This window comes from Rhodnius prolixus, unplaced genomic scaffold, assembly GCF_049639745.1.
Source record: "Rhodnius prolixus isolate KJV_2025 unplaced genomic scaffold, Rpr scaffold_11, whole genome shotgun sequence".
Lineage (NCBI taxonomy): Eukaryota > Metazoa > Arthropoda > Insecta > Hemiptera > Reduviidae > Rhodnius > Rhodnius prolixus.
The window spans coordinates 14,132,722-14,146,026 of NW_027411625.1; the positions used below are offsets into that span (position 1 = coordinate 14,132,722).

At 32.2% G+C, this 13,305-nt stretch overlaps 1 protein-coding gene across 1 annotated transcript; it reads right to left on the reverse strand.

Moving 5' to 3' along the window:
• Positions 1 to 751: 751 nt before the first annotated feature.
• On the reverse strand, positions 752 to 13,166 carry LOC141459297 (uncharacterized). The gene is made up of 7 exons (XM_074138199.1): positions 12,910 to 13,166; positions 11,214 to 11,332; positions 7,620 to 7,741; positions 5,546 to 5,718; positions 5,269 to 5,456; positions 4,699 to 4,806; positions 752 to 1,157 (listed from the first exon to the last, which is right to left on the reverse strand). The coding sequence occupies exons 1-7, from the start codon at positions 12,965 to 12,967 to the stop codon at positions 888 to 890; spliced, it is 1,038 nt and encodes a 345-aa protein (XP_073994300.1). The 5' UTR covers positions 12,968 to 13,166; the 3' UTR covers positions 752 to 887.
• Positions 13,167 to 13,305: the final 139 nt, after the last annotated feature.

A 13,305-nucleotide genomic window follows, 5' to 3' on the forward strand; every position in this document is an offset into this window, starting at 1 on the left:
ACTGGCAGGTTTTAGCTCAGATAATGAATTATGCTGTCGTTGCTTTCTGTTTGCGCGGGTACAGCTGATTGCCGTGATCTTATCAACTTCGATCGAAATCCACTTTCCATTGGAGGCAATAACTGATACAACGAAAGTAACTGTGAAAACAGGTTGAAGTTGACGAAAGGACTGTTATTACATAAGTTGTAGCTCTTCTCAGCATTAGGCTGCTCGAAAGTAGCTGGGCATAATTGATTTGATAAAAAAATACCAAACTCCCTGTTTTTTGAATTGCTGCAAGCATTCCTTTCTGCAGCTGGCATCAATGAGTCCTCAAGTGCTTGAGGAATCAATGGTAGATTCGCCCTGATTTACGATTTTTTTAGGGTGTAAAAAGTATCAACTGTAAGTTAGGTCAATAAACTTTTTGCAAACAATACAGAAACGGTTGAGAATTGAAGCAGCGCGAAAATATTTAATTCTAATCAATCGCAAAATTGTTGTAACAAGATAAAGCCCAGTTACACCTTACTTTTGATTAAAGCTAGAGATAGAGGAGGGATAGAGAGACATTAAAACTTGATGGCATTATCTCTTTCATCCACCCTGTAGTCAAGATTTAACTCCAATCGATTACTTTTCTTTTTTAATTCGTGGTACACTCTTTGTGAGGATAATTTAATAACCAAGTCTAAAGTTGAAACTACAGTGGTAGTGTCCCTTTAAGATGTAAGAAGGTTGGGTGAACAGTAAATTGATGGCAGCCATCTTGCAACTTCAGGGTCCATCGCCTCAAATTTATTTACAACTTTTTACATACAATTTAATGTAGTAGGTTGACAATCAATGAAATAAATACAAATATAAAAATATTAATATATGTAATCGACATAACCAAACTTTGCTCAATAATTACTTTTGCAGGGTGTTCGACAGATTGCCCAAATATAATGGATGACTCTTTGCAAAGGATTTAAGTGTTGGCTATTATCATTTTCAGTTAAATTCTCCACTGAGGCGATAATCTGTTCCAAGTTTGTTGTGACAACATGTAATGGCGGTGCCACGGCCGGGCACAGTTCTATTGTGTTGGGAGGTATCCTAGAAGCCAATATCGCACAATGTCTGGACCGGGATCTTATGTTGGCATCCACTGGCACGGCGAATCTGTAAGGCTACAACGTAAATGAACAATTTACCTTATGCAGGCTTATTACTAATATCATACTTTCTTTATTCTTTCAAACATGAAGTATTGATTTTGACCAGATCTTCAATTTGAAGTATAAATATATATGAGCTATAGGAGCCGATTAAATCTAGGATAGCAGCAGGCAATACATATCTTTTCGCTTTAATGTTCTGTCACGGAATGCTAAAATTAGTTGTATAGAAGAACAATAAAACAGTTGGTTGAACAACAGGTTTGAAATTAAAATCTAAATCTCCTTGGACAAAGCACATGTTATGGTCCTGAGGGATTAGAAAACTTATGTATTTTATCATTACAAAATTTGATTTCTGAGATACAGAATGACTTTCTCTCAACAGGATCTTTTAATGGTAAACCTTTCCCATATTGAAATTACTTTGTCAAAACTCACGTTAAAAGTAATTTTCTTGAAAATCTAAGTCGCTGTAAGAGAGTTAAATATACAGAGTGATTCAGGGTTACACTGAAAATATGAATTTAGGATCTCAAAACAAGAAAAAAAATTCTTTTGAAGGTATGCCCGTTAATACTTTGTTTATGAGATATTCACGTCTAAAGATTTTAGAACGAATCAGAAATTGATTGTATAACAGCTAAAATCACCTTGTGTCTCAAACTGCACACACCAATATTGACATTTTACGGAATAATACCATCTGGAATTTGCACTGTGGACTTTCTAAATAATAACTCTTTCTCAATAACTTTCTTCAGTTTGACGCTTTTACAGAGTATGTATCATTATGCATCGCATTTATTCTAACAGTGAATATGCCGGTATGGTGTTTGTGTATGGTTTTTGCAATGCTGCCCGTCGTGAATTTTCCGTGTCGATTTCCGAATAAAAAATTACCATACAATACTATCTTTAGGTCCACATTTCAACGTCTTAGCACATTTGCTTTAATGCCATGTGCTGATGGAGCTCTTGCCCCTTTATGAAATGAAAGGAGTGCGCAATATTACAATAGTTTGATCATAATCCGTCTGTCAGTGTACGAAGAGCTACAGCTCAATTAGTACATATTACGCCAACTATAGTAAAGAGAACTCTCTCTGAAGATGGACGTCACCCATAGCATTATCAACGGGTACGACATTTATTACCTCAAGAATTTTGTCTAAGAAATTTTTACGATTGGTGTTTAAATCAAGTTGATCTTAAGCCACAATTTTCGCGTCATATTCTCTAGACGGATGAAGCTACACTCACAAGAAATGTTCAACCAAAAAACTTATCATCTCTGGATGCTCGAAAATCCTCATGCAATTCGTGAGCACCATTTTCAGGGAGTTTTAGTGATATTAGACAATATTTTAATTGGACCGCATTTCTTACCACCTAGGCTTAATGCGGGCACATTTCTGCAGTTTCTTAGTAATGATTATTATATTTTGATTGAAGTTGTTCCGCTTCAACTCAGAAGGAACTCATGGTTTCAATTTGATGGTTGTCCAGCACATTGCAGGAGAGGTCCACTAAAGTTGCTAAATCAAGATTATCCCAATCGATGGACTGGCTGAGCAGGACCGACGGCTTAGCCTGCTTGCTATCCAGATCTGACACCAATGGATTGTTTTTGTTTGGGGTGCCAATAAAGGAAAAGTCTATGAAATGCTGGTCAATGATCTTAATTCTTTAAGAAGAAGAGTAATTGAATCAATAACAGCAATCCAGTACCGTTCGGCTACTGCTGCTATGGAAGAAAGATACCGATACCTCATTTTCTTTATTATTTATTTATTTATTTACTTTTAATTGTTTAATTAATTTTCTATTAATAAAGTAGTTGGAAGACACTATTAATTTTTTTTTATTATAACCTACCTAATAATAATTCATAAAATCGAAATCTTTATACGTGAGTATCTCATATACAAAGCGTTAACGGGCATACCTTTATAGGATTTTTTTTTTCTTCTTTTGAGTTCCTAAATTCATATTTTCAGTTAGGACACAACCCTGAAACACCCTGTATACAGGGTGTATACGGAGAAGTGGTCGAAACTTCGGGAGGTGATTCAGCAGCTCAAATGCATCCAAAAATATTCTATTCACTATGGCCTGATTCTCAATAGTGTCCAAGATATTTGCATTTTTAACTTTTCCGTCGATATTCGCGTCAATACAGAGCCTCAAAACATTTCTTATAACAATGAAATTTTTACTTTAATGTCTAAAAAATTCGTTCTCGATGATTTTTGTCAAACTTTTCAACTGTATTTATTCAATGATTAATGAATCAAGGAGTCACATAATTTCAGAAAAAGTTGTGCATTTATTGAGCTTCAAAACCATATGGATGTTTTTGATTTTTAATAAAACCCTACCCCGAACTGAGGGGTGTAAATGCAGAAAACTGGGATTTTGCGTAACCGACTTTTCCCTACTAATTTACTCAAATGTCTATTTTTGGAGAAGGAACAAAAAGAAAAGTAACCATTTTAGTTTTTAACAATTATTATTTAATAAAACAGAAGTAAAAAATAAAGTATCAATAAAACACAGTAGTAAAAAAGTACAGTAGGGAAGTGCCTAGCTAAAATTGCTACAAAAATTGTTCGAACTACTCGAACAAGGAAGTGGGAAAGAATTGTGACAAATTTTTAGTTTCTTGACGACAATTGTTTGTGCGACATATTTTAACGACATAATGGAGTTTTTTTTCATCAAAGTTAATTAATAATAATTCAAAACGAATAAATTTTTGGAGAAGGAACAAAAAGAAAATAACCATTTTATTTTTGAATTATTATTAATTAACTTTGATGAAAAAAACCTCCATTATGTCATTAAAATATTTTGCACAAACAATTGTAGGCAACTACTGCGTTTTATTGCTACTTTATTTTTTACTTCCGTTTTATAAAATAATAATTGTTAAAAACTAAAATGATTACTTTTCTTTTTGTTCCTTCTCCAAAAATTGATATTTGAGTTAATTAGTAGTAAAAAGTTGGTTACGCAAAATCCCAGTTTTCTGCATTACACCCCTCTGTTCCGGATAGGGTTTTATTAAAAACCAAAAAAATCCGTGTGGTCTTGAAGCTCAATAAATGCACTTTTTCTGAAATTATGTGACTCCTTGATTCATTAATCACTGAATAAATACAGTTGAAAATTTTAACAAAAATCATTGAGAACGATTTTTTTAGACATTAAAGTAAAAATTTCATTGTTATAAGAAAAATTTTGAGGCTATGGATTAAGCATATTTATAGGAAATTTAATGCTCTTTCGTTTGGAACAACGGTCGTTTTTATGATGAAAAACGCGAATATCGACGGATAAGTTAAAAATGCAAATATCTTGGTCACTAATGAGAATCGGGTGAATAGAATATTTTTTGTTGTATCTGAGCTGCTGAATCACCTCCCGACGTTTCGACCACTCCTCTGTATACACCCTGTATATGACCATAATCAATACTTCCTCTCAAAGTGCGATAAAAGTATTAAAAGTATTTTTTAAATGTTTAAACACTTTTGAGAACTGTACAAACCACTGGTACACATAATTCTTCAGACCAAACTTTCAGCAAGTTGCCACAAATTAGTAATATTGCCCCTGGCAAATATCCTACTGTTACCCACTTTTTACACTGCAAAACCTGAAAATATATTTATATAAATTTCACGAAAACAAAATCCAGGAAAAGGGAAATATACAGAAAAGTTTCAAAAATTAATAAAAATAGACTGTTACATCACAGTTACATCTTTTATCGTTAGCAGGGATGTAAGGAATTTTAATACTAAAATAGCTATTGCACTATACTACAATTACAGTGAACCTGACAAAAATACTTCGAAAGTGATGTTTCCAAGAAAAATGGTTTCGATAAAAATAATTGAACTACATGCATTTAGTAAATACGAAGTTGTAAATAAGGCCATTGGAGACGTAACAAGAAAAAAACTAAAAACTTAAAAATCGGTTCTGTAAAGTAGCCTTATATGGACGAGCAAGAGCAACACTTCAGCATTAGATAAAGTTACGGTACTTAAATCAAGTTACTAATAATAATAATAATAATAATAAAAACAATATTAATAATAATAATAATAATAACCTGTAAACCACTCTCTGCATCTTGAGCCACTAGAACAAACATTCCAATTTCAGTCTTCTCTGTTGAGAACTTCTCATCGCAAAGTATACAGTCATCTGTTGGTGGATAGTATATCACTTGAAATAACGATTCATCGTCATCTTTCAACAATTTATCATGCACATTACGAAAGTGTTTCGGCGAAATTCCTGGCCAAGATAAAGAAATAAAAAAATGAGTTTAAGATAAACTGCACACTTGAAAAAATATTGTTAAATTGTACTAAAAAATTTTTTACCAATTCCTATAGCGATGAATTGCATCAAAGTACTGGCCAACGATTTAAAATCATCCAGCAAACTTTCGAATTGGTTTAAACCATTTATATTGTTGATAAAACTTGTTGGCATCGGATCTTTCCCGTTGGACTTGACATTGTAGACATGTTTGTAGTCGAGTAATTGACCAGGTCTACAATAAGTAATAACTCTTAATTTGCCGTTTTTCGTTTAAAAATAATAAATATATAAACCTTAAAGTCTAATATGTATTATCGTATACATAAATTTTTTATAGCCAATTTCAGTCATTTTTATTTTTGTGAAAGTTTTTGACCTAGGCCTGGGTCATCTTCAGGGGTTATACTGTTGAAAATTATATTTTTTTTTTTTTTTATGGATATCTGTAAGGTTGGTGTGTCGTCTGTTCTATCTGTTTTTGTACTCTGTTTATGTGTAGAGTAAATAAACAGACAGGAAAGAAAATACACCAATCTTATACATTATTATACTTACTTAATATTGTAATTATATAAGATAAAAACAATATTGTAATTGTCAACAGCATAAGCCCTGAAGATGGCCTAGTTCTAGGTCAAAAACGTTCACAAAAATAAAATAATGACTGAAATAGGCAATATTCTTTCTCTTTCTTCCTTTTGGGTTAATGAATCAGTTGCCAAAAACGAACAACAAAACGCTAAATTTTGTATGGTATTTTATTATTTTTTTGTATTGACATTCAAAATATAGTCCATGAAATTAACAGTAAAAAAAGAGCAACTAACGCCTGTTTTTTTTCAGGCAGGCTTCACGCCCAACTACCGAATTATATTAACTTTTGTAAACCAGATGTTGCAAGCCTCATTGATAAAATTCCTGGATTTGGACAAAAAATTCTTTCATATTTGTTTTAACTTTGGATAAGTTTAAACTTTTCAGTCGTAAAAAAGAGTTTGATAAGTAGAAAACAAACGACAATCGGATTAAACTAAGACTGGATTGAAGACTAACAGTGAAGGTGTAAAAGTAGTTGTAAGAATTTTTTTTTTTTTTAATTCGGGAGGTTAGTAGCCGAACATTAATTTACTGAAACAAAACTTGCTTGCGATTGCTGGAGAGCACTACAGTACATATATTTAGTATTTGGGTAGAAATTCATGGAAAGTCTATCAGAAACGAATTCATGATACGAAGCTTTTTTTCTCATTGTTCTCTTATCCAACCAGAAATGCCATTCGACCAGAGAACCTAGCATTAGACTTCCTGATTCAGGATTTTGCCAGTAAATCCAATTTTCGTCACTCGTTACTATTTTTCTGCACAGTAGTACGGTATGACAGATGGATTTAAAAAAAAAATATATGGCAAGTACTCATTCTTCTGGCAGCTTTTTATAAGTCATGCCCCACTAGCTTATTTCCCTTTTTTACTTTTTCCTGTGTACGGATATGGCCAGCTATTGTTGTTTGTAGACCCAACCAGTTCTGCTAAAAGTGCACGGGAACTTGTGGTTGAAGTAACTTAACAGCTTTCTCTTAAGCCTCATTAACGCTTATTTGATGACCACCCTATGCTAATTTTTCTAAAATTTAAAAAATTAAATTTTAACTATTAAAATTTAAAACTAACGCCGGGTAGTGTATCTCCGGATATCATGGACTTCATTCCTACTGACGAACAATAATTGTAACGCTAGGCATTCCTTAATCAAGAACCGGTTCTCTTTTGATTTCTCATTCAACTCCCTCCCATAGCTTCAGCAGCAGCCCACTATGTTTTACCAGTCACTCCACAGCGTCTAAATATAAATGTAATAACGAATTTATAATCATCAACCGCATTTGGATAGATTTAAAGGACCTTCTGTTAAAAAACGGTCATTTGTTTTTACACATACCATTATTATTTTTTGATAATCAAATGTTATTTACAATTCTAGTAGAATTGCCAGATACACTAGCGCTCGTATTGGCAAAATGAGAACCCTAATATGTGAAAGTGTCATTTCATTCTCTTTTCAATAACTATTTGTAATGAAAGAACTAAGTACTTTTAGGTTGAATGTCAAATTTTGTTTAGTAATACCAGTACATTTTAGGCCCAGGCGGATGGTAACCGCTTGTCTCCAATGAATCCTTCACACCTTCGAATTCTTTTCTATTATTTTCTGGTAGACTGCTGAAATAATCTAACTTACGATAAGCTTGCTGAAGCTGTAATCAAAAAATAATCATGCTTAAAAAAAAAAAATCACAAAATCCCGAAAACAAGCAGATCTAATTTTTTAAGCATAACAAGGAATATCTTTAGATAGTAATAGATAATAATCATAAACAACCATTCTTAATGTCCTTCCAAAGCATGCACTAATGTACATGTTATAATACGCTATTGATTATATTTAACTTTGTTAATTTTGTGATGATGAAAGATTTAAATTATACTTAAGATGTGAAAACAGAACCATGTTTATTTGAAGTATAGGTTTATTAACTTTTACTAAATTTCTTGTTTTTCGTTTATTATTCGCGGGTATAAAACCACTGGTGTAAAGCAGTTATTTATGTTTTGTTAGGGGTATTAGGGGAAGAAATGAGATTGTAAACAGTTACAAAGTTGAATTCATTCATTGAGAAAAACTGTTCACAAAATGTGTACACTACACAAAAGCGGAACCACTCGTTTATTGTTTGATTTGGATGAAAAATAATGTCGTCATTTAATCAAACTTAAAAGTTTCTAGTATCCTGTACCTTCTAGAAGAGCATACCCTAGTGGTGGTTTTAGAAGAAAGCTGAAGTTATGAATTTATTATGACCTTATAGAACTGACTATTCCGTATTCAACAATTTTCTAAAAAAAACGGCTCCAAAAATTGTCTATGTAAAGTAAAGTAAAGTAATCGCCTATTTTTTCAGGCGGGGCTTAACGTCCAACTACCAATGAGGTGTCGTGGACGGAGGCGACTAGCAAACATACTTCATTGTAAATTTATTTTATTAACCATTAAATAAAATCCAAGGCATAAAAGACCGGGAATCGAACCCAGTACCACAATACATATTAGTTATACTGAAAAACTGTCTATGTTTAGTATACATAATGCTTACATGTTGATGTATAGATTTTATTTGAAACATCTTACCAAGAAACCTCATTTTAGGGACGTTTAGAAGCAGAGGTTTCTCTCTTTTAAAAGTTAATTTTAGTGTAATGTATGGATCTGTCACTTAAAATTCAAAAACTTGCAGGAATTACTTCTGTGACGAAAATAATGCGACCGCGAATACAAAAGTTATTCCAGTTTTCCACGAATTTTCCGAAAACCACTCTTGTTTATAAATTTCGGGTAACAACCAATCATCTAAAAAGCTACAGATTGAAAATTTTTACGAGGAAAATTTTGTTTTAGGTATTTTCGAGGGAAGAGGTACTTGGGACTTCCCTCTTTAGAGGTGCTTTAGCACCATTTCAGTAAATTGTACTGTTTTAATCAGCAATATTATCTAAACTACTGTACCTTCTAGGTACAGCAAGTCAACATACTACATATGTATATTGAAGAAATTGAAGTTATTAATTATTAAAAAATTGAAGTCGTTTGATCGGGACTGTACATCTGTTAATAGATTTTTTGTTTCAAGTTTTCATATCCTTTTACTCAGATAAAATCCTAGCTTTTGTTTGTTTCCAAAAATATTCTTTTAAGAGGAATTCAACTTTGACGACTTGGGTCCATCAAACACACTGTTTTACTATAGCGAAACCTATTAAAGTCAACTTACAGCTTAATACATTTTCGAAGTTTAAAGGAATTTAAACAACTCCAAACTTAACGTTGAGATTAATAGTAAGAGTATGTAGTATGAGTATTTACAACAGATTTTTGGTAATTTTGATTTGTTCTTAAGGTTATTATTTTAAGTGGCTATATAAAAGATAACAGTAATGTTATTTAAGTTATTTTTTATCTACAATGTCTACAATTATTTAGGGCAATGTACATTGGCCTCAGAATAATGGCCAACCGAAGCTACTTCTCACACTTAAGTTCTTTTCCAACAAAATCATGCTTACTCATGCATAAGCACCGTCAAAATGCTTCCATTTAAACATATAAGCTAATTGGGCTTGACAAGTAATGAGACTGAATTTTAATCCTCACTTTACATCAGCGAAGCAAGAATATATGATTATCTAGTAGCTATATGATTAACTAGTATCGATTAGGCATGTCTATCGTATCTCTCACAGTGTCTACTCCCATACATCTTCAGAGCCAGATTAATCAATTTGATGTAGAGAATTCGACTTTATTTATGTTACCGTCTCACCCTACACTTGCTGACTGAGTTATTTCTCCAGATGTTAGAGGTCTACTCGAGAAGGGGACGCATTTAAACATAAACATATATTTGATTTCCTAGCAGAAATATGTTGGAATCATTTTTGGAAATAACGAATTAAGCTTCCTTACAGAAATACTGACTATATATTATAATTTAATTTTCATTCTTTCCTTAGTTGCAGGTTTTTCCTTCTTTTTCCCCCGCATTCCAATCCTCCTCACCTAACTTTTCTCTTTCTTCACTAGATTAGAAGGTTGAAATGTATAATGTATTATAATACATATTTATTCTATTCATTCTTTCCTCTCAACTTATGAGAGTGAGGAAAGACTGGTATCGTATTAAAATATCTGTTGAAATTTCTCGTAAAAATTAAAATACAATTAATAGACTAATCAATAGATTAATGAATTGATAGACAAACTTTTAGACTAAAAAAATAAGAGCAACCGCAAAAGTTTTTAATTTAAAAAGTCCGTCTAATCTAGATTTCCTAATACCTTTCCAAAAATTTCCGAAAGCAAACAGCTTTTGAATTAGAAGTTTATATTTTATAATAGGCTATTATTTATTTGACTAGTACAGTTTTATTAACCAATTTGTGCTTACTAACTGTAAAATAGTGCACGACACTGTGCTATGAAGTAGTTAATTGAAGTTTGTTTCGCCAGTTCAGGATAGGCAATTACTGATCACCAGAGTGACAAAATTTTAAGGATCCGCAGACAAAACGTGTTTATAGTTAACATTATATTGGACTTCAGATAAAGCTTTTGTCAAACGGAATATGGTATCTTTAAGAAGGCACATTTACAAAAGCCTGCGTAGTGTAATCTTCCCGTACGGCAAAAAAAAAAGTTCCAATAAGGCCGCGCGATGTTCCAACTTTTTTATTTTTTTGTTACAAATAAACGGGCAAAATAATCACTTGACAAACAACCAAACGCTAAAGTTATATAGAGACAGATTTTTAAAACAGTTAAAAAATATTTTAAAAAAAGAAAGAAGTATGATATGGAACTTTTTTTGTTCAGGAAAGTACAAACGTCTCCCATAACATAATGATTTCAAGATCACGCCAGTTAGTGGTTGTGGAGGACCAAGTTTCAACATGTTCTGCAGGAAGGACGCTGTAAACTGAGGTAAAAAATCTAGTCTCGTTACAAAATTGTCAGACCTGTATTTCGAATTCAAAGCAAAGTTAACAAATTAAACCAGTTAATAAAACTTAAACCAGATCTAACCTCGTAATAAAAATGAATTATTCCGCCACCACAAGCGATATTTATTTTGATATATTTCTTTTCTTTTTTTTTTTTTAAATTAAAAATGGCACCTTCATTTCAGTAATACCATGGTTGACTAAGAGTGCTAGACCGGTATCAACCAGGGCTTTGTACAACTTGTGCGCCGACTGTCGGGTACATGCCTTTATCGGCCAAACATCTCGGTGACCTGCCAAAACAGAGTAAGAAATTGCCAATGATATAAAATGTACGGTCAGAAATTAAATCTGATAGTTCCAGAAATATGCCAACAGACGGTTAGGTGTAAATTGTAAGGCACAAATTCAAGTCGTGCTATAAAACAAGACCCGACGTATGGTGCAATATCAAACCGAGATTATTAACAATAGGAAGTTTGTTTGTTTAAAAAAGTATTTTGGGATCTTGGGTAAATATAGTTTAAATTCGAATTCCCAAGATACAAATTCCATTCTTTGTAGCAAAAAAATTATGGTTAATAACTAAGGAACGGATTTTTATGTATTTAAAAATGCCAAATATTTAATTAAAATATGCATTTATTTTCGTCAATTATGTGGAAAATATGTGATTTTCTTAAAATATTTTCTGAAATATTTAAGTAAAATGGACATTTTTTTTTATGAAAATGGATTTTTTTTTGGGGGGGGGGCAAGTTATAATTATTTATACAAGAAAAGAACATTTTTACAATTTATAATAATTTATTAGGAACAAAATAATTTGTTTTTACAAGTTATAATGATTTATACAACAAAGAACATTTTTACTATTCATAAAAAGATGTGTTAAATTTTCAATTTTGAAAACTTCTCTCTTCGAAATTGTTTGCAACCACATGAAATTTCAAATGTTAGAACGTAAAGTGACGACGATCTGGGCGTAAGATGGACTTGTAACGACTAAAAGATCGTTCAACATCTACAGATGTTATAGGTGCCTTGCTGAAAGAAGTTATCTCGTTGGTTGTAAAGGGTACACGATGTTCTGAAGTGACTTCTGTTCCACTGATAATATCAGAAATCTTGCAGATGGTCTCCCACCCTTTGTTCTTGCTCAGTACTTCTACCAGTTTTGATCTGATCAGATCTCCCTTACTCCCAAGAAAAAGTTCTGCTGGAAACTTGCGAAGATATTTAGCAACCAGTTGTTTGTTTGAGGCCGATGTTCGTGGCATTTCACCCAAAAAAGAATACACTAAGTGACCGAACGAAATGAATTGGACACTTCAACGAACGAGCTGAAAGAACAGACAACGTCAGACAACTTCAAAGAACTAATAAGTGCCCGTCACTGTTTAGCAGCATTCTGTGTAAATTACAACAACCATTGCCCACTGTGATTCACAGCCCTACAGTCTGTGGTTCACAGTTCCTGTCAACCACCTCCCAATTATGAAAATATGCCCAAAATGAAAAATATGAAAAAATATGTACATATTTTGATTAAATATGTAGAAATATTTATTTATTTTAATCAAATATGTATAAATATGCGATAACATCCAAATATGTGGAAATATGTGAAATAAAAGTAGACTCAAACGGCTTAAAAAGTGTCAGTATGAATACTTCTAGTTGAAAAACGTCTGTAAATTGCCTAAAAAAAATATGTAAATACATACGAATCCGTTCCTTATTAATAACTAAAACCTTGAATTGAGGGTGTGAAATTTTAACAAACATTCACTGGCAAAAATTACTTTTAAATTACAGATAAAGCCTAGTATTTAGAGAGATCAATAATTTTAGTTTAACAAATACTTACTTATGTAGGCCATATCAATAATAGGTATTGCATTGTTGTTTATTAAAGTTGAACTCATTTTTGGCACATATGTAATTATTTATTTAATTCATTATTCAAAAAAATAATACTGAAAAATAATAAGAAATAAAAAAAGTGGGTGTATCACTAGAAACTAAACCTCAAAGGTTTCAACGATAATCTAAATCTTATCAGCAAATTGAAGAGGTACATTTTTACGATATTTACAATTTGTAGTTGATAACCTGCTCTTGAACAACCTTCTAGCAGTGATTTTTACTAAAATCTGTTTTAAATTGAACTATGGCAGCTCCTCTTTTCATTTCCTAAATTAATTATCGTTTTCCTTAGCGTAGTTTAATTTTAAGTGTTTAATAATGCCAAAGTATAAATCCA